The sequence below is a fragment of the Protomyctophum parallelum genome, assembly GCF_964188405.1.
Source record: "Protomyctophum parallelum genome assembly, chromosome: 4".
NCBI classification, from domain to species: Eukaryota; Metazoa; Chordata; class Actinopteri; order Myctophiformes; family Myctophidae; genus Protomyctophum; species Protomyctophum parallelum.
The window spans coordinates 26,897,086-26,920,411 of record NC_139700.1 but is presented as its reverse complement, the minus strand read 5'-3'; the positions used below and the strand labels follow the sequence as shown (position 1 = coordinate 26,920,411).

The 23,326-nt window shown below is 42.6% G+C and overlaps 1 protein-coding gene across 2 annotated transcripts in view; it reads left to right on the top strand.

The window, feature by feature from the left end:
- The first annotated feature begins 620 nt into the window (after positions 1-620).
- The window catches only part of b4galnt4a (beta-1,4-N-acetyl-galactosaminyl transferase 4a), a 324,656-nt gene continuing 301,950 nt past the window's right edge, over positions 621-23,326 (top strand). For both annotated transcript variants that reach the window (XM_083763365.1, XM_083763364.1), the window contains exon 1: positions 621-1,069. In XM_083763365.1, the coding sequence (XP_083619491.1) occupies positions 928-1,069 (142 nt within the window). In that variant the 5' untranslated portion in view covers positions 621-927. The remainder of the gene's footprint in view (positions 1,070-23,326) is intronic.

The window sequence follows — 23,326 nt, the reverse complement described above, 5'->3', positions numbered from 1 at the left end:
CGTTATAATGTATAATCCACTGTAAATTCTAAAAAGCGGCAGAAATATAGACTCCATCCATCGTGCAGTGTTGTAGCTGTAGCTGTCCCACTGTTTGTTTGACTCTTGTCGGATTATTTTGTGTGTGTGCACGTGTGTGTGTGTGTGTGTGTGTGTGTGTGTGCATGTGTGTGTGTGTGTGTGTGTGTGTGTGTGTGAGAGAGAGAGAGTGTTTGTGTGACGCCGCCGCTGTGCATTTGAGCGCGTCTAAAACCCACACGGATGATCCGTGCGTGTGTGTGTGTGAGTGCAGGACCGATCACATCATCAAGCAAAAGGCTTGAAGCAGAGGAGAGGGATTTGTGTAGATTATCGCCTGACTGCTATTTTGTCCGCTCGTCAGAGAGAGAGAGAGAGAGAGAGAGAGAGAGAGAGAGAGAGAGAGAGAGAGAGTCGGTCACACTCACTCTCTGACTGAACTGTGCGAAGGTTTATGACTTAGATTTATTTCTATTTCTCTGAGCTGTCACCGCCGCGCAAAGCGACTGGATGGAACGCGAGCCTCGTGTTGTTCACAACAAGCCAACATTCTTCTCCAAGGAGTCCCTCGATCGAAGCGACACGTCTAAAGATACGACTGCTTTTGCATTAGTGTGTCGAGGCAGCAGGTCACGGACACACACACACACACACGCACGCGCGCGCGCGGGGGACATGCTTTAACACCACCGTGGAAAAAAGGAACAAAACAAAACAGTCCAGCCGGGATGTCATCGGTTTGTGCCGCCGCTCCTCCACGACGGCCGTGGGCGGCGGTTACTCTGTGACACACATCAACCTCCAAAGAAACCACTCGTCACCACCACCACCATCATCATCACCACCATCATCTCACAGTTGAACTGCAGCCCCGGCTTGTTGTTCCAAGCGGACGATGTGTGTGCGAGCATGCTGCGGTTCCCAGTGAAGAAGATTCGGAAGCAGTTCAAGCTGCTGCTGCTGCTGGTGCTGCTGACCTTCGCCGTGTGGTTCACCTACCTGCACATAAACCAGGGCAAGAGCATCAAGCTGCACTTCAACTACGGCAAAGGTAGGAGTCGGCGCGCACACACACACACACACACACACGCACACGCACACGCACACGCACACGCACACGCACACGCACACGCACGCACACACACACACACACACACACACACACACACACACACACACACACACACACACACACACACACACACACACACACACACACACACACACACACACACACACACAGACACTTCAACTATATGGAAAAAGTATGAGTCGGACCTGTCCTGTATGGTATATGACACACACAGACACTTGTGGCAAAGGTACAGGACCCATATGCTATGACACACGTCACTTCAACTGTAGTTGAAGTGTCTTTGTTATTTGGACTGTATATCATGACACACACAGACCAGGCTTCATGTCCGTACACGGACATTGCTAGAGGTTTTTGTTATGGATAATTATGTATGCCACTGATTTTACTATGACGTGCTATGGTACATTATGAGTCCACAGTCCACTATAGTAGGCCTACCAGTCGTTCTCAAATGTTTTATTTGCAAGGAGGACCGTTTGTACACTCTGAGAGTGTACAAACATTCACTTTGAACACTCAGAGTTACAGACCTGTGATGGTCATTCAGCTATACTGTATGTTTTTTTGCCATTTTATATGTCCGTGGCAAAAATGCCCTGACACAGACACTATTAGGACTACATGACTATCCATGACACAGTTCACAGTTCACTTCATGCTTCATGCTGGGTTGGTTGTTGTGGGATAATGTGAAAGAACGTGGCTTTATAAAACACTGTCTGTGCTGGGAGGATTTCCTCAGATGCTTTATGGTTTAGCAGATTATTTTGGTTGAGGTCACACACACACACACACACACACACACACACACACACACACACACACACACACACACACACACACACTCTTTGATTCACACAGAAAAATCCTCAAATCCTCAGTGTTTATTATAGTATATACGCTAATCGCTAATGTATATATATTGAACTTTCTGGAATACCTTGTATACTGTGTATAGTACCTACCTAGATAGATACAGTATCTATCTATCTATCTATCTATCTATCTATCTATCTATCTATCTATCTATCTATCTATCTATCTATCTATCTATCTATCTATCTATCTATCTATCTATCTATCTATCTATCTATTTATCTGTCTTTGTCATAAATGGACTGTCTAGAATCTAGAAGGCTGTTGCTGCATGTGAGTTGGTTCCAGCCAGGTCGAAAGCCAGCAGGCCGTCGGCGTATTAATAATAGAAGAGCTGATCGTACATTAATAATAAAAGGGTTGATCAGGCATGCAGCTGCTGAGGTCATGACACATCCGTCATATGTGGGGAGGTGTGTGTGTGTGTGTGTGTGTGTGTGTGTGTGTGTGTGTGTGTGTGTGTGCGCACGCACACACACCTGCTGCTTGTGGTGGCTGGAGCTGCAGCCTACACACCTGCTGGTGTACTGAGGGAATACCAGTGGTTCTCAAACCTTTTCATGTCAAGGAAGGACCCCCAACATGATATGGATCTGTCTCAAGCTCACAATGCATCGCACTTGTAGATCAGCTATTTATCGGTTTGCGACATGGGAGCATAACTCACACTTAAAGGCACAGTATGTATAGCTATACGTAACTTTGACCTGTTATAAAAAAATATGGTTATCGATTCCCGCCATCTGGAGTAGTGTGATGGTGTTTAGGGCGGCTGTGGCTCAGGAGGTAGAGCAGGTCGTCGAATGATCCCTGGGTCGGCGGTTCAAATCCCGGCTCCTCCTGTCCACATGTTGAAGTGTCCTTGGGCAAGACACTGAACCTCCATTGCCTCCAATGAGTCGGTCGGTGTGAGCTTGCCACCATTTGTGTGTGAATGTGGGAAGTGAGGACGCTGGCCTTGACTGTTCGCTGCTACACCAACCAATGTATGAATGAATGAACCATTGAAAAGCGCTTTGAGCACTTGGAAAATCGCTATGAAAATGCAATTCATTTATCTCTTGAAACACTTTTCTCTTTCTCTGCATTTTGGTGTTTTCTTTTCACCATTTTGTTTAGATAGCAGGGATGTTTTTGGACTGCCAAAACAAACTAAATGCAGAGAGAGGGCAATGAATTTCTGCATGGTAAACACCACCCCACTGCTCCAGTGGCTGATGAGTGACTTCTGTATGGAGGGAAAATGATGGGCACAAAAATGTATTTGATGTTTTTATTTTCGTAAATATATACAAGGCAAAGTTACTAGACCTTTAAGTGTCAACTTTCACAAGGCAGACTGAAAACATATGGTCCACCACCATTAACATGCTGACATAGATAAAAGGCATTCTGTGCTGTCTGACAGTCTGCCAGGGCTGATATCATACACTGTTCTCTATAGTAGATGCTGTTAACTGTCTGATATGATTAATGGTCATCATCATAATGTCCTGTACATCTGTACCGATCCCCGTTATGTAGAGGTAACTTGAAGTAACTCTCTCTGTCTGTCTGTCTGTCTGTCTGTCTCAGGCACATTAAAATCTTTCCGCCCTCATGCGTTTAGCCAGGATCCATTCTAGATCTGTTTTGTTGATCGATTACAATCCATTTGGCTACCATGGATGGATGGATGGCGTGCAGGTATCGCTAGTTCTGGTTTTGATCCGAGTGCTGAGTTGTTATGTTGCGGCTAAGGCGACGGAAAAACAGTTCACTGTTAGACTACATGACATTTTAATTGAAACAGCCACTGTGCTATTCTCATATTCAGGAAGGGCAGTGTCAAAGCCCCGTTATGTAGAGGTAACTTGAAGTTCACTGAATTAGTCTGTAACCTTTCTCGCTTTCTGACTCCCAACTTCCCTTTCTCTCTATCTCTCTCTCTCTATCTCGCACGCACGTGCACACAGCCACACAGGCAGCACACCAGAATGAGGCTATAGTAATAAATGATCAAATGAGGTTCACATCTACTCGTTTTTTGCTCTTACACTCAGACTGTACTCTTTCATATATTGTCTTACTATGTGCTCCGAGAGACAGATGGATTTCACGATTTCCAATTTCAATACTTCATATTGCTGTAGAGACTCGGGAGGATCTTCCCTATACTTGCCTTATAGTTTGAGAGAGAGGGACAATGTCTTTTGTTTTTGTCCAATATAAGACCCCATCAATCATAACTTTGCTGTCAGGCAGAAACCTTGTTACCTACTTTGACGTACAAAGTGTACATGTCACTCAAAAGCACAATGCAATGCAACAAGCAACATGCTGTGAGTTTGTAGATATGCTTTTTTTGGGGGCGCTAGCCCTTCCTATACAGCTTTTCGTCCCATCACGTCTCACATTTGCCAAATGACAATGGAAGGAAGGTCATATGTAGACGAGCAAATCGGCTAACCAATCACATAAATTCAGTTGTCATCTTACAACACTGGCCTTCCAGTGTCAAGATACGGAGTGAAAAGGTTTGTTGAGACCAATCCAAATGATCCAACCGGCCTCATAGCATTGGTCTGACTGGATTAAGGTTGGTGAGGGGTGCGTTAAGACGACCGGATTAAGGTTGGTGAGGGGTGCGTTAAGGTTTGGGAGAGGGTTAAGGTTAGGTTTAGGTGTGCTTCCCCATGGGAGCCCAGGCGAAAAATAAATATATTTATTCCATACTTAAGTACACTTTTAGCACAGAAAGTATGTTAAATGTATACTTGTAGTGTCTCTAATCATATTAATAGTACATTTTTGCTAAATATAATATAAGTGAACATAAATTAATTTGTGATTTAGCTGATTTGTGATAAGTGTACTAAATGAGAAATATATTTCAAATAGTATGAAAATATGCTTTTCATGAGTGCATTCATTTTATGTTTACTTTTGTCTAACTTAAATACATATAATCACAAATACATTTGTGATGATTATATTTTAAGTACTTTATCAATATATTCACAACAAGTTCTCCTGAACATGCATTTATTGTAAGATGTACTTTAATTATAATAATTAAAAATATATTGGTGATTATTATATTTTAAGTCCATTAGCAATATATTCATAGCAAGTTCTCCTGAACATGCATTTATTGTAAGATGTACTTTAATATAATAATTAAAAATACATTTGTGATTATTATATTTTAATCACTTTATCAATATATTCATAGCAAGTTCTCCTGAACATGCATTTATTTTAAGATGTACTTTAATATAATAATTAAAAATACATTTGTGATTATTATATTTTAAGTCCATTAGCAATATATTCATAGCAAGTTCTCCTGAACATGCATTTATTGTAAGATGTACTTTAATATAATAATTAAAAATAAATTTGTGATTATTATATTTTAAGCACTTTATCAATATATTCATAGCAAGTTCTCCTGAACATGCATTTATTGTAAGATGTACTTTAATATAATAATAAAAAATACATTTGTGATTATTATATTTTAAGTCCATTAGCAATATATTCATAGCAAGTTAACCTGAACATGCATTTATTGTAAGATGTACTTTAATATAATAATTAAAAATATATTTGTAGATTGTATTTTTTAAATGCACTCTTAGCATATTTTAAGTAAATATATTTGTAGATTGTATTTTTAATACATTATAAATACAATACAAGTATAAACTTTCAGTATATTAAGTTTAAGTATATTAAGTACTAATTTGCTATAAATACTGCCAGGTGAAATGGGAGTGGCTAGACGAAGTCCATTTCCCAGCATACACTGGGGCGCCAAGGACCGTGTGTTATTGTTCTTATTTGTGTTCTTATTTGAATATTAGAATGAATCTAAATGTCTGTTGGTTTGGTCAGTCTCTCTCCCCTTTTCCCATTCATATGTATAGTAACATGGTTGCTCCAATTAAGAGTTATATATGCAAATATATGCAAATTTATACTTTTCCGAAGTATATATATAATATATATATACTTTGGAAAAGTATAAATTTGCATATATTTGCATATATATTATATATAATGCTTAAAATGTATTTGGAGTATAAAAGTCATTAATTTGAAGTATACTTGTATTAGTTTCAAGTATACTATCAAATATATTTTAAACACATTAGTTTGTAATGTTATTATATTAACACATTGGTAGTATATTTTAAATGCATTTATTTAATACTTGATATACACTTATAATACACTATAAAAATACACTATAAATATAATATAAGTATGCTTTTCACTCATCGGAAAAAGTATACTTGGGATACTGGAAGTATATTTTCAATTTAACACTATTTATTTGTCACAAAAAGGTTAAAAAGTATAGAAATAATATGTTTAAGTAGATCTGATAGTGTATTCGAGATAACAAAGTATATTTTAAGCACATTAGTTCATAATGTTATTATATTAACACATTGGTAGTATATTTTAAATGCATTTATTTAATACTTGATATACACTCGATATATTCGAAAATACAAATTCAAAAGTATACTTGGGATACTGGAAGTATATTTTCAATTTAACACAATTTTTTTGGTCACAAAAGGGTTAAAAAGTATAGAAAAATATTAAAGTAAAAATATTTAAGATATGTTTTAGCACATCTTAAGTGCAACTTAAGTATAAAAATAAGTACATTTAGTACTTAGAATATATAATAGTAGAATATATTTCTTTTTCGCCTGGGAGGTTAGGGTTAGGGTGAGGGTTTGAGATATCGGACCAATGGTATGTCTAACCAAAAGCATGCACCCACACAACAGTGTGTGTGAATATCTGCGAGTCAGTTTGTTCTGGGGAAGGCTTTTGTGATCACGCTGTCTGCAAGCTAGCCGCCTTGATCATGATCGGAACCGGTTGCTTTCATTTTCCAGAGAAACACAAACTCTCTACTCGCTTGCGTAGATACGGGTGATCTCTCCATGCGACCTTGTTGTTTTTTAACTAGTTTCCGCTATTAAGTGTGTCTGTTTTACTTCTCCACTCTGTCTGTCTTGGAAGGCTCTGTTCTGTGCTCTAATTGACTGTCTTGTCTTTTAGTAAGCCATTTGAACAGGTCAACCCACTTCATCTCTTTAGGAATAACGAGATGCATGTATATAGGGCTATATATTATAAAGCATGTAAATATTCTTAATTGTTGTAATTGTCATTAGTGTAAAGAAGATTTTCAACTCAGAGATTTGGGCCAGATACTGTAGAAATGATGTAATTTCCCGACACATTGTTTTTATTATTATGAAAGGACGTCTTGTTGAATGTACCTACTACTACCATGTTCTGAATAGTCAAATTAGATTACATTTGATTAGATTAGAAAGCCTTTCTTTCGTTTTTCTAGGCTCAGGATGCATAACATTTTGGTTCTGCTAGTGTTTCATCCTAAAGAGAATTGGCAGGTAATCACCAGACTTAATAGAATTTGAATATCTCTGTGCAAAGCGGCCCAAGTGTAGGGTATAGGATGTGAGCGACTCAGTAATGTCTCAATGGAAGTGTAAGGTATAGGATGTGAGTGACTCAGTAATGTCTCAATGGAAGTGTAGGGTATAGGATGTGAGTGACTCAGTAATGTCTCAATGGAAGTGTAGGGTATAGGATGTGAGTGACTCAGTAATGTCTCAATGGAAGTGTAGGGTATAGGTTGTGAGCGACTCAGTAATGTCTCAATGGAAGTGTAGGGTATAGGTTGTGAGCGACTCAGTAATGTCTCAATGGTAGTGTAGGGGATGTGAGCGACTCAGTGATGTCTCAATGGTAGTGTAGGGGATGTGAGCGACTCAGTGATGTCTCAATGGAAGTGTAGGGTATAGGATGTGAGCGACTCAGTGATGTCTCAATGGAAGTGTAGGGTAGGGATGTGTTCGACTCAGTAATGTCTCAATGGAAGTGTAGGTTAGGGATGTGAGCGACTCAGTAATGTCTTAATGGAAGTGTAAGGTATAGGATGTGAGTGACTCAGTAATGTCTCAATGGAAGTGTAGGGTATAGGATGTGAGTGACTCAGTAATGTCTCAATGGAAGTGTAGGGTATAGGATGTGAGCGACTCAGTAATGTCTCAATGGAAGTGTAGGGTATAGGATGTGAGTGACTCAGTAATGTCTCAATGGAAGTGTAGGGTATAGGATGTGAGTGACTCAGTAATGTCTCAATGGAAGTGTAGGGTATGGATGTGAGCGACTCAGTAATGTCTCAATGGAAGTGTAGGGTATAGGATGTGAGTGACTCAGTAATGTCTCAATGGAAGTGTAGGGTATAGGGTGTGAGTGACTCAGTAATGTCTCAATGGAAGTGTAGGGTATAGGATGTGAGTGACTCAGTAATGTCTCAATGGAAGTGTAGGGTATAGGATGTGAGTGACTCAGTAATGTCTCAATGGAAGTGTAGGGTATAGGATGTGAGCGACTCAGTGATGTCTCAATGGAAGTGTAGGGTATAGGATGTGAGTGACTCAGTAATGTCTCAATGGAAGTGTAGGGTATAGGATGTGAGTGACTCAGTAATGTCTCAATGGAAGTGTAGGGTATAGGATGTGAGCGACTCAGTGATGTCTCAATGGAAGTGTAGGGTATAGGATGTGAGCGACTCAGTGATGTCTCAATGGAAGTGTAGGGTAGGGATGTGTTCGACTCAGTAATGTCTCAATGGAAGTGTAGGTTAGGGATGTGAGCGACTCAGTAATGTCTTAATGGAAGTGTAAGGTATAGGATGTGAGTGACTCAGTAATGTCTCAATGGAAGTGTAGGGTATAGGATGTGAGTGACTCAGTAATGTCTCAATGGAAGTGTAGGGTATAGGATGTGAGCGACTCAGTAATGTCTCAATGGAAGTGTAGGGTATAGGATGTGAGTGACTCAGTAATGTCTCAATGGAAGTGTAGGGTATAGGATGTGAGTGACTCAGTAATGTCTCAATGGAAGTGTAGGGTATGGATGTGAGCGACTCAGTAATGTCTCAATGGAAGTGTAGGGTATAGGATGTGAGTGACTCAGTAATGTCTCAATGGAAGTGTAGGGTATAGGATGTGAGTGACTCAGTAATGTCTCAATGGAAGTGTAGGGTATAGGATGTGAGCGACTCAGTGATGCCTCAATGGAAGTGTAGGGTATAGGATGTGAGTGACTCAGTAATGTCTCAATGGAAGTGTAGGGTATAGGATGTGAGTGACTCAGTAATGTCTCAATGGAAGTGTAGGGTATAGGATGTGAGCGACTCAGTGATGTCTCAATGGAAGTGTAGGGTATAGGATGTGAGCGACTCAGTGATGTCTCAATGGAAGTGTAGGGTATAGGATGTGAGTGACTCAGTAATGTCTCAATGGAAGTGTAGGGTATGGATGTGAGCCACTCAGATTAGGCTACTGGGAAAGTGTGTGCGTCACAGTGCATGTGTTCACGATATCGCATGTAAAGTAGTGGCTGCTAATTCCCCCGTCTCAAAAAACCCTGTGGTGGCCCGCTATTGGTCTTTTCTTTTAATGGATAAAAATAGCGCATTTTTTCCTTAGCGGCTAATGGTTAATTAACCGGCAAGGCCTGACAGTAACCGGTTAACAAAATGTCTCCATTTGGCCAGCCCTAACTATAACTACAGCCAGCCAGCCAGCGGTGTTGTTGAGCAGCCTGAGGCGCTCAGTTCACACGGGTGTGATTTGTCTGAACGTCTGGGGCGGCAGTGGCTCTGGGGTAGAGTGGCTGGATGGTGTCGAAGTGTCCTTGAGAAAGTCTCTGAACCCCTAATTGCTCCTGTTGTGCTGGTTGGTGCCTTGCATGGTTTCCGCCGCAATCGGTGTATGAATGTGTGTGTGAATGTGTGAATGTAATGCACAATCTATGTAAAGCGCCTTGGATAAAGGCGCTATATAAATGCACCATATACCATTTAACGTTCTCCCCCAGAATAAGAACTCTATAGGGTTCATGTGTTTGTTTTCCCCTTGTATTTTACAACAACGGTCTCTCCCCACGTCATATTTGTGCTTTGGTCTTTTGTCTTTTTTGGATACCTTTCTTCCACCAGTGTTGATTTCGTTGACTAAAACTAAGACGAAAAATGTTTGTCGACTACCTTTTTTCACTGATGAAAACGAAATGGAAACTAAATGAAAAGTTGAAAACAAAGCTACGATGACTAAAACCAAGACTAAATATACCAACAATTTCGTCAACAAATAAAAACTAGGCTAAAATGTTAGGGAGGGACTAGTGGACGAAGTCATCTCGCGAATTTCACGATATGTAGTCTCCTAAAACCAGACTTTTAGTCGACTACCAGAACACCAAAACATTCCGGATGACTAAAATGTGACTAAAACCAAATTAAAACTATTCAAGAGACTACGACTAAAACTAAAATCTAAATGTGCTGCCAAAAACAACACTGCTTTCCACTGTGAAGCAGGCTGAAGGTATACTGTACGTACAGTACTACATGTCCTCGTCTACCCTCAAAATGTCTTTGATCAATTGGGCGATCGGTCTCCAAATGGCTTATAGCAGCATGAGGCTGCTTGTGCAGTCGCCTGGCTTCTAGCCACCATGTACACTACAGTATCAATGTACAGTAGTACAGTGAATGTACAGTACAAGGTTAGCCTCCCTCTGTTCTGTAATAACCTCTTACCGGTACACTGTCAATACTAGGTCGATATAGCTGAGAGATCTCTGTGTTGTCGGGTTGAGAGGGTTTCATAAGGTTTTAAATGAGCAGTGGATTTGCTAGGTGGATCTCAAACCTTTTTCATCTCAAGGACCCTCAGTTTGCTATGCGTTAAAGCAGTAGTTCACCCATAAAATGACTTATTTTCTATCAATTACACACTCCATGAAACCTTGAATTCATGGGGTGTGTAATTCATAGAAAATAATTGTCGCATTCCTAAGCCAATAATTTGATGCCCCAGGTCAGTAGGAGACTGAGTCGGTATAGGAGACTCCGGCTGTCATCAAATGATTGGCTTAGGAGTCCATGAATTCAAGGCTTCATGTGGTGTGTAATTGATACAAGTAATTATTTGCGTGAACTACTCCTTTCAATGCCACGGACCACCATAACTCCAAAAGTGTAAGAATGGAACCAAATGGACGTACACTCTTGGAGTTACAGACCCGTAAGGATCTATTTGGTTACTAAAATCAGTCATTTAGCTGGGGACCCGCGGCCGCTGGAACCCCCATCCAGGAGGTCGGCCCGAGCTGAATGAGTAGAAAGGTCGCCTGGGAAACGGTAGGTCCCAGGTTCGATTCTTGGCAACCGGCTAAGGTGAAGCTGAAACTGAATTCCCCCCCATAGGCTGGTTATGGAAGCACTGGATTACCTAACTACAGTATATAGCAGGCCATCGCCCAGTAGACGTGATGTAATGTGATCACTATGACTGCTATGAAGTCATTTCATTGTGCCGTCAACCAGAGGCCATTCCACAGCTCTGTGCGTGTGTGTTTGTGTGTGTGTGCACGTGTGCATTACTGTATTGCTATTTAGTAGTGGCTAGGTGAAGAAATTGGAGCCGTCTGAATGAAAGCCTCTACGGGTATAACTTTTATCCACATTATTTATCATCCGGAATAGAAAACCCAGCCAGGAGCCATTTTGAATTTTGAAAAAGGATGAGATGTGTTAAAATGATGTAACGTATCTGGTGTAGATAACCCTCTGGACATTTCTCGCATCCTTTTGGGTTGTTATGGTGGACATAACCTTGTTCTGAATGTATATATACGAACGCTTATATTACCGGTGATTCATGAGCTTATCCATAGTGCGTGTGAACACACAGGTTTGTGTGTGTGTGTGTGTGTGTGTGTGTGTGTGTGTGTGTACACACTATACAGTACCCATTGTCTGGATTAGAATAGGCATGCATACACTACATTTCAAGTCTGCATAAACCGTATATCGTTGCTGTCGGGTGGAGATCTCATGTACTGCATGTCCAAAACTGTAAGTAGCAGACCCACAAGCTCGAAACGCGGCGCTTGCGGATCTGCTACTTTTGATGCTTTTGTGTGACGCTGGAGTGTGATCGAGTAGGGCGTTAATTTACCAAAAAACATGAAAAGTCTGAATATGGAGATAAGAGGTTTTTGCCTGACAGCAACGATATACTTAGTTGACTGGGGTCCCCCAGGGCTCTATACTCAGTCCACTCCTTGGGCCATGTGGCCCATAGGTCAGGAGCCTATACAGTATCACCTGTTTCTGTGGCGTGACAAGTAAACAGGCCGGACATGACGCTAGCATGTCCCAGGCCTTACCCCCCAATCCAACGTGGAGCGCCAAGCAGGGAGGTACACATTCTTCTTTTTGTAAAACTTGGGATTGAACCTCGACCTCCCATTCCCATGGCGGACACTCTCTAACCACAACAAGGCCACTGCACTTACGTTAGGACACTTCCTATTCCTGATCCATTAACCTTTTCAAAGGTAATGGAAAAATAAAAAACAGCCCCCCCTAGTATCTGTTTCAACTTTGATGATGGGCAAAAAAACTGGTGAAAGGTGTAGTTAAACGGTTTTGCAGATTTGCGCACCCGGCCGGACTGACCTTATTTAATCAGAATTTCAATGAGGAAGTGCGTTGGCAGGCGGCACGGCGGCGCATAGTAGATGAGAGGCACATCTATGCGGTCACGCCGTGGCACACAACAGCTCCCCTGTTCCCCCTGGCTGCATCAACAGGTCTACTGACTGCCTGGCCCGCTTCCTCAGACAGCCCCCCATTCATTCACCATCATTACACATGGGGGGAGACCCACGCGCACACACACACACACGCGCGCACACACACGCACGTATGTACGCATGCGCACGCACACACATGCACGCACATGCTCTGAGTCTGAAGGATGCATGCACACATGTGTACATGCACATACAGTATGCACACATAAGCATGCCACACACAAACACACACAATTTCCGACCGTAACTGATTAATCGAATGTTAATATCAACTGAGATGCTTATGAATATTGGCAATATATTGCTTTATACATCCATGATGATGATTCTTTAATAATAGGCTAAATCGATTAGTCTGATTAAACACTTTAGGCCTTTTTATACTTTGTTCTGCAACAAAGGCACCAATATTACACAATATTACATTATTTTCTTAGTGATCATTCTATTAATTATTTTTTGGATTCATCGAATGATCAGGATGCATCGCCACCTTATACTTTGTCAGTGTTGTGAAAAGTTTTGAAAATAATCTTCTTGTGGGCTTATATATCTTCTCTTTTCACAATCTTTTTGTATTTCATTTTACTCACTGCACTAATTCTGCATGCACACACACGCACGCACGCACGCACACACACACACACACACACACACACACACACACACACACACACACACACACACACACACACACACACACACACACACACACACACACACACACACACACACACACACACACACACACACACACACACACACACACACACACACACACACACACACACACACACACACACACACACACACACACACACATACATGCGTGTATGCGTGCATACAGATGATCATTCGTAAGGAGGAGGTCAAAGGGAGGAAGTGTGTGGAAATTGAACAGATTGACTACTTGGTTGCCCAGAGAGAAACCATATGGGAGAGGGCGTAACACACACAACGTTCTGAGTGTTCAGAGTGCAAAACGCAACCAAATGGACCCGCAAGGGTATATTTGGTTGCGCTTGGAACCCTCTCGGAGTTACAAATGGATAGATTAACACTGAGGATTTTGACTGGGTTAGCTTTGCATTGGTATAGAACATTCTGTACTGCACATTTGGCATTTTGATTGTCGCCAGGGGGACAAATATGATAAAACATTTAAATAAAACAGTAAGCTGCCTTCTTCTGTGATTAACACGTTGACTGCGTTATGAATTAATCTCTAACTCCCGTTCCCTTCCGATGTTTTCACTAACATTTGAAGAATCACGCCGTCGCAATTGTACCTCCATTTAATGAAAATCCGCCTGAAAATAGTTGTGTTTGTAATATAGTGTTCCGCAGAAAGACATTGAATGGGAAAGATGTCGGGAATAGTGTGATCCACAGGGAATATATTAACTATGCATATATTATTTTTAATCCTCGGAATGACAATAAAATCTGATTTATTGTCCCATCACAGGTTTACAGGTGTACTGAAGTGGGAGAAATTCATTTTCTGGTACAGTTATTTATTATGCAGAGATTTGTGTCTTGCTGTCAAATAATTTATTTAAAATGACTACTGCTGGTCTATGAAGCTTGAATGGTTTAGGGTCAAATACATTTCTGATCTTATACGATGTCATGAACCATCCCGATCTCTCAGGTCATCTGGGAAAGGTCTGCTTTCTGTCCACCAAAACCAAAACCAAAACTAAATGTGAGGATGCAGCATTTCCGTTTTTATACACACATATCTGGAACAGACTCCCAGAATACTGCAGGACTGCTGTCACTCTTTATAAAACACAACTAAAGACCTTTCTGTTTGCCGCTGCCTTTGATTGAGTTCCTTTTGTTTTTCTTTTGCTTTCTCTTCCGCACTGCAAGCATCTGTTATTTTTTTACTTCTTTCCTTTTATGCATCCTAATGTCATTGTATAATTGTGTTTCCTTTGCCTGTTCTGTGTAAAGCACATTGAATTGCCTTGTCGCTGAAATGTGCTATACAAATACAATCGCCTTGCCTTGCCATACTGCACACACGCACAAAGTATTATAAATGTACATAAGTGGAAATTACTTTGACGTTTGGTATTTGACATTTATTCTATGCCACCCCTGATTCTGCACGTTCCTCACTGCACATTCCGTTTTCAAGTCGGATGCTTTCGTCAAGATAAACTATTTTATTACAATGGTATTTCATTAAATTGACTCAGGTTGCCTCTGCCCCTGTAATTCTACAGATTTATCTGCATGACACATAATCTGAGATCACAAACCGCCCTGAAGCAGCGCCTTAAGGTACAGAGTTATGAACACGACATTAAACCCTTCAAGGGCATACATTAAGATACATAAATCCACAGAATTCATGCATTTTACAATAGTGAAGAACTACTGCTAATGCCACTAGGAGGAGCCTGGAGGGATGAACTAGGGATGGGACGATAATCATTGTTCATCGTGATAACAAATGCCAAGTTGCGGGAACGCTGATCACATAGTATGAAGAGTGAACTGCATTCTGCGTATTGTGTTATTGAACCGCCGGCCTGACAGTCGCGGGACTGCCTCGCGACCCAGCCGTGCTGCCACCTAATTTTCTCATTTATTTTTTTATTTCCATCATATACATACAGTAACGTCGCCCACATTTTGATGCTTGTGCCTATAAGTGAACGACAAATAAACCCCTGCTGATTCTTTAGATCGAAATCCAACGCCCGACACAATCACTGAGATCAATCGGTATTGTACATGTGGCTGTAGGGTGTTGTGATAAAACCTGTAGGACGCTGCTGCTACTTCTGTGTACACACACTGCACCCACATGCACGCTTGGATGTGTGCGTGTGTGTGTGTGTGTGTGTGTGTGTGTGTGTGATGTGTGCAGTACACCCACATGCATGCTTGGATGTAGGTGTGTGAAGCCAGATAAGGGGTTCTTGATCTTGCCATGGGCACCCTGCAGGTTCGGTTGGTTTGTTGTCATGGTAACTGATGCCCTCTGTTGTCACCTCCGCTGCCTAAACTTTTTTTTTCCCAGCTGGTAGTGAGTAGGGTTGGGATCCTGAACGGTAGAACCGGTAGAACCAGATACAACATTGAGGAACCGGAATTGGTTCCATCACATTTTGGAGACGTTTTTTATGTGAAAGTATATGGACTTCACGTCTGTTATACAATTACAGTACCAGTGGTTCTCAAACGTTTTATTTTCAAGGACCACCACAACTCTGAGAGTGTACAAATGGAACCGGGTCCATTTGGTTCCATTTGTGCACTCTCAGAGTTATGTAAGGGTCCACTTGGAATCGCCTATGAGGATTGTTAAAGGGAACCGCACATGCACATACACGCACACACACACACACACACACACGCACACGCACACGCACACGCACACGCACACGCACACGCACACACACACACACACACACACACACACACGCGTACTTTGTATTACTACGTTTTGTGAGGATGTCAGGACCTAATTTCTTTAACCTAATCCCTAAAGTCTGAGTTGTACTCAGTTGTTTGCCAGTGTCGTGCAGTGAAATGCGCAGCATCTATGCGTGCGTATCTCTAAAATGACTTATCAATCACCCTCAACCCGGTGTTGTCCCATGGCCAGAGATCTTTGGTTACATTCGTACACTCAGAGTTACGCACCTGTAAGGATCCATTTGTAATCCCCTATAGCAGTGGTTTTCAAACAATGGTCAGGGGACCACCAGTGGCTCTTGAGGGGATTCCAGGTGGTCTCCAGCTAAATGATGGACAGTTCGTTTGATTGATTGATTGAAATATTTATTAACAGTTTGTAGAATTTACAGTACATTTTAAGCACAAACTCAATACAAAGACTGTCAACTGTGAGTGGACGACCCAATTAAGCATTACACTTGTTTACAACAGGGTCCACATTGTTCAATTCATCAAAACATTTAAAGACATACAACCATTTAGAGACATACAAATAGACATTTCTATGTAGTTAAAGAACAACAGGAATTCATCATATGGGAAGCAAAAAAGGGAAAATATACAAGCACTGGGAAAATATACAATATACAGTGAGGGAAATGGGGTGGGGGGGTGGGGGGGATTCAGATTTTACAGAGGCCAGTTTCGAATTGCAGCCATCCGTAGGTGCCCTTTGAGAGCGGTTTTGAAGGAGTCAAGGGATTCACATGTCTTAATGACTGTTGGTAGGGCGTTCCACATTTTGGTGGCATAGGAGCGAAAAGAATTTAGTCCCTTGTTTGTGCCGAATCTGGGTTGTACATGGTTTGTTGCACTCCCTCTGGTGTTGTGGGTGTGGACTTCGTTTACATTAAGGAAGTATTTAGACAGGTACATGGGTATCTTGGTGGTGTATCGAATCTTGTGGACCAGACCCATTGCAAGATGCTGTACTCTGTCGACGACCCTAAGCCATCCCAGCCTGTCAAAGTGGGCAGGGGTGAGGTGGGTTCGGGGGGTGAGGCCAAGTAGGAGCCTGACCAGTTTGTTTTGGGAGGTCTGGAGCCTTGTTTTAAGGGCCTTTGAGGTGCTGTGGTACCAAGAGGTGGATGCATAGTCAAAGAAACCTTGTACGAGGGCTCCTGTTAAGGTCTTCAAGGTGTTTTTGCTGACCAGTGAGGAGATCCTGTAAAGGAATCTTGTTCTTTGATTGACTTTTTTGATTACGTTGGTGGCCATTTTATCACCGGAAAGATTAGCCTCCAGGATGGAACCTAGGTAGGTAATTTGATCTTTTCGTGTGATAATATTGTCACCCACTCTAACCAAGAAGCCATCTGCCTTGCTGAGTTTACTATTTGATCCGAAGAGGATGGATTCAGTTTTTCCCAGGTGTAAGGATAGTTTGTTATCAGCGAGCCAGGTGCAGATTCTACCGAGTTCAGAGCTGAGGGTCTTTTCAACCTGCAGTTTGTTCCTGTCCGAGACCAGCAGTGCTGAGTCATCTGCGAACAGGAACAAGTTGCAGTCACAAGCTGAAGTCATGTCGTTAACATAAATTAGGAACAGTAAAGGCCCTAGTATGCTTCCTTGTGGGACACCACAGCTCACTGGGAGGGGAGGGGACAGTGTTCCGTTCACCTCCACCATCTGTTCTCTCCCCTCCAGGTAGGATTGCATCCAGCTCACTGATGTGCTATCAAAACCAATAGCTTTTCGTAACCAAATGGACCCTTATAGATCTTTTAACTCTTGAGAGCATACATTGAAACCTTAATTTTAGCTCTCATGAGTTAAATTATTGTTCTTCTACATCACTTAATTTACAGGAAGTCTAAACAATTAATGTAGAATAATTGTTATTTTAATCAACATTTGTCTGTTATCTCTCCTAATGGTACCACATCAATACAGCATGGAATTGTGGACAAACTCTTATCCAACGGCAACACAATATTCTTTCGTTTTTGGGGGTCTGAGAGGCTAAATGTCATCAAATGGTGGTCCGTGGCTCAAATGCCGAATAAATAATGGAGCTGATCTGAAAAGTGTTGAAATCCACTGCCCTATAGGAATCATTAAAGGGAGCCGTTAGAGGAAGTTAAGATTAACATAAATTAAGATAACGGTTTTAAGGAACCGTTAAGGATCCCCAAACCGTACTCCCAGACAGTGTGTAAACAACCTGTCTGGTGTAAATGAATGAAGGCAATTCAATATGAGGTATCAGGCAAATATGATGAAAACCTGAAGAAAACTTTGTAGGTCGAAACGTTGCAATTGTTGCCTCTTAATAAATGAAGTCTCGGAGCTCTAGAAACTAGTGTGCAGATGTTTTTTCTCCTCTTTGATGTTTGCCTTGATGCCTGACATCCAGCACCTGGCCTAAATATAGCCTTTGAGATGTGCACACAATCTTCTCTGAGGATATTTCACAGTTACAGTAGAATAGAGGGGGGTCTTATCAGCAGCACTGTCACATCGGCACTGTCTTCATCGTCTAAGATACACAGCCTGCCGTAAAGCTGGGGATTTATTCTTTATCTAAATTCCATCCAGACATGTTGGTGGTTGAGGCCTTTAAATGTCATTGGGAAAAAAGCCATCAAACACTCTCTCTCTCTCTCTCTCCCCCTGTCTCTCTCTCTCTCTCTCTCTCTCTCTCTCTCTCTCTCTCTCTCTCTCTCTCTCTCTCTTACACTCCACCTACAGATCTCTACTAGCTGCATGGGTGTGTAAATATTCATAAGCATTATGTTGAATAAAAACAATCAATGTGAGCTATACTGAATTTGTGATGAAAGAAGGAGGGGAAAATGATCGCTGCATGGAGAACCTCCAGATCAGCGACCAAACGAAGCTTCACAAGAATGATCCTATCTTACAGTGGTGTAAAGTAACTAAGTACATTTACTAAGTACAATTTTGAGGGATTTGTAAGGGATTTTGCAACCCAGTTTTTTCACCCAGTGCCAATTATCTAATGTAATCCTGGCCCCTTCACTTCCTCTGCCAACCTGGGGGGGGAGTGGACTGACCTCATGCCTCCTTCTATGCATGAGGAGTCCAAGCTGCTTCTTTTCACCTGACAGGGGGCAATTTTCCAGGCCGCGCTACGTGCGTGGAAGGAACACATTATTCCGACCAGTTCCTTTCCCCTCCATCAGGCACCCCGGCTGGCCAGGGGGAGGTAGTTTAGAGACCAGGATTACTGCATGTTTCTGATGACGTGGAGGAGGGAACACGCCGCCAGTGCCCACAGCGTCCCCAGCAGGAATCGAACCCAGGACCTTCTAGCTGTGAGACGACAGCACTACCGACTGTGCCACCATGCTCCGTGTATTTCCAATACTTTTACTTCTACTCCTCTACATCTGGGATCGAAATATTGTACTTTTTCTCCAATGCATTTTTTTTTAGAACAGTTAAGGTGGTTGCACACTGGAAGCATTTTTCGGAAAACCGACGGAGAAACGCTGCTAAAAATCCAAAAATGCCCTCGGTGTGTGGGGACCTACTTTGTAGACTTAGATTTTTTTGATTAGATTTTGATGATAAAAAATCCCACCGGTGTGAAGTGAGGGGTGCTCTTGTCGTCATACATCATCCAATAAAAAATATGAATATGAATATAGTTCTTCATGAAATAATTTGTCAACTTACAACTCTTAACCATGATACAATGTTTCTCATCTTTACACCATGCCCATGTAAGATGAGAACTGAATTTATGTGATTGGTTAGCAGATTTGCTCGTCTACACGTAAATTCTCCTTTCATTGTCAATGGCAAATGTGAGACGTGATGTAACCAAAAGCTGTATATAGGAGGGGCTAAACATACAGAGATTTCCATATGGGCACAAAAGTCACACATGGGGTACTCTGACAAAGCCCACAACACTATCACTCAGACATATTGGCGGTGCGACGTAAAGGTGTGAGGGTAGGGTACCATAATGTCTAGTATTTTGAACTTGGATGAAAATGTGTAACTGCTACTTTTGCTGTTTTTGAGTACAAATGAAACCAAATGGTCCCTTAAGGGTCCATTTTGTTCCATTTGTACGCTTCCTGAGTTACATTAACAGTCCTGATTTGACTCTTGGGTTTTTGCTGCGAGGCGAGCCAGCTAGTGTGGGTGGGTGGGTGGGTGGCAGTGGGGGGGGGGGGGTATGTGGTGAAGTGACCTTTTCCATTCAAACAGCCACTACAAAAGGCTCATTGAGAGCGGCGGGGGGGAGAGCACTCAGACACACTCTCTTTGATGATTGATTGAAACCCAGCAAGATCGGGATCGCTTTACTGTAAGGCAACACCACAGCCAATACACGTGCACACACACACACACACACACACACACACACACACACACACACACACACACACACACACACACACACACACACACACACACACACACACACACTTCCGAGGACATAAACATTAGGATGCTGATCTTTTTTTTTTTTTTTACATTTTAACCCATAAAGCCAAAAATATCACATTTCTTTTTACATCTTTTAATGTAAATCAGGCCTAAACCTAACATCTAAATGTCTAATCTCTAACCCCAACTTGAATCTTTTCCTGATAGTGAATGTAACTCTTAACAATATTGTTTAAGCATAAAACAACCGTTTCTCTTGTGAAGAAGACCAGCAAAATGGTCCCAAACCATGTCCTCCAATTCTACTGTACTTGTGGAGACGTTTGGTCCTCACTAGATAGTAATAGTCGCACACACACACACACACACACACACACACACACACACACACACACACACACACACACACACACACACACACACACACACACACACACACACACACACACACACACACACACACACACACACAGGCCTACAGTAAGCAGAGCCTCCTGAAGATCACAGGGGATCTTCTAATGTTATGACCAGGGGTTTTGTCCGTCCATCGTAGACTGCATGATATCTGACTCTCTCACTCTGCCTCTTCATACAGTATACTGCGTCTGTCTGTCTGTCTGTCTGTCTGTCTGTCTGTCTGTCTGTCGGTCGGTCGGTCGGTCGGTCGGTCGGTCGGTCGGTCGGTCGGTCGGTCGGTCGGTCGGTCGGTCGGTCGGTCGGTCGGTCGGTCGGTCGGTCGGTCGGTCGGTCGGTCGGTCGGTCGGTCTCAACGCGCGTGTGTGTACTGTGTGTGTGTGATACATATCAAAAACCACTCTTGAGTTAAAGGAACACTCAGGGATGCATGCTGTGCAACGCACGCACGCACGCACGCACGCACGCACGCACGCACGCACGCACGCACGCACGCACGCACGCACGCACGCACGCACGTACACACACACACACACACACACACACACACACACACACACACACACACACACACACACACACACACACACACACACACACACACACACACACATCCACCTGTTTAAGTGCAGTGGGAAGGAGAAGGCTATACTTCCTCCACCCCCCCCCACCTTCCTGGCAGCGTGTGACAGTGGAGAGACACTGCCATCATTCAGCAGTCAGCACACATTATCGTCTCTGGCGGGAGGCAAACCTCTATGTCCGATACTGATACTGATACTGCTGTTACTTTTCAGGATTCAATTTTCTTTACGCGTACACACGTTGCTCCTGTGGGCCAGGCCCTGGCAGCGGGCCAGCAGCAGCAGTGTCGGGTCATTTTCATGGTGGCACACAGTCACACCATGGTGCCTTTAATCTGAGAAACCCATCGGGAGAAAATAATCCTTTCAGTTTGCCTCTTCTGGCCTCACCCGCGTCTGCATGTATATAGAGACCGGATGTCTGACAGATTGAGTCGTGGAGCTCTGAATCTGTCTTGAAATATGATATGGTACGTTGAACGTGTTGCATCATGTGCATGGTCATTGGGTCATTTGGGTTGGCTCATGTGCATGGTCATTGGGTCATTTGGGTTGGCTCATGTGCATGGTCATTGGGTCATTTGGGTTGGCTCATGTGCATGGTCATTGGGTCATTTGGGTTGGCTCATGTGCATGGTCATTGGGTCATTTGGGTTGGCTCATGTGCATGGTCATTGGGTCATTTGGGTTGGCTCATGTGCATGGTCATGGGTAAAAAAAAACGTAGGTTTCGTTTTTGGCTAGGTGGCCCAGCCTTCATCCAATCAGGATAGAAAGGGGCCTTCCGCCAATCATGATCGAGCCGGGGCGGGCCTTGGTGTGCGTGCTGTTGGCCTATCGTGCCCCCCCCCCCCCCCCACACACACACACACACACACACACAAACACTGTAGTGCGTGCATGTGCACATCTTGTTACCGGGATGGACCGGGGGTTTTTCCAAATCACTGAATGCTCCTTTAACATTGAGTGGCTGGAGTTTCTTCCAGCGGTGAAATTTCCCTTTACAGTACTGGAGTAGATGTATATAGTTTACTGTCAACCACTGGGATTTGCACAAGGACAGTGTGAGGCTCACCATTGTCTTTCTTGTCCAACACAGTGTGCAGATCAGCAGCTCACACTTCCAGAGACACACAGTGAAGGGTGTGAGTGTTTACAGGCTGTGGTATTACCTACCGGGGGACAGAGATTTACTGGGTCGCTCACGCATAAGCTGTGGAGCTGTGGGAAGATTCTACGCTCCCCCCAGCACCCCCCCCCCCCGACAAGAACACACACACACTCACACACACACACACACACACACACACACACACACACACACACACACACACACACACACACACACACACACACACACACACACACACACCTCACACACACACACACACACACACACACACACACACACACACACACACACATTTTTGTTCTTTATTTGCATCCACAAATTGCAATTCATTTTACATGGAAACAAATGTAACAGGGTTGACAGTTCATGTTCACTTAAAGGACCAATTTTCTTCATATAATAGGTCCTCACTAATAATCATGATAAAATGTCATGATTTTTTTCTACTCAGTCTGTGTCTCATAGGAGGTCTGTGGGCAGTTTAGAAACCGTCTTCCAGTGACATCATCATTAGGCAGATTTGTTTTTAAACAATATTTTTTTACAAAATTATTTAGATTTTCATTATCGTGAGAACAAAGGTTCCATTTTCGCATTGCAACTTTTCAAGACTAGAAAGCCTGCAGTTTCTATTAGCCT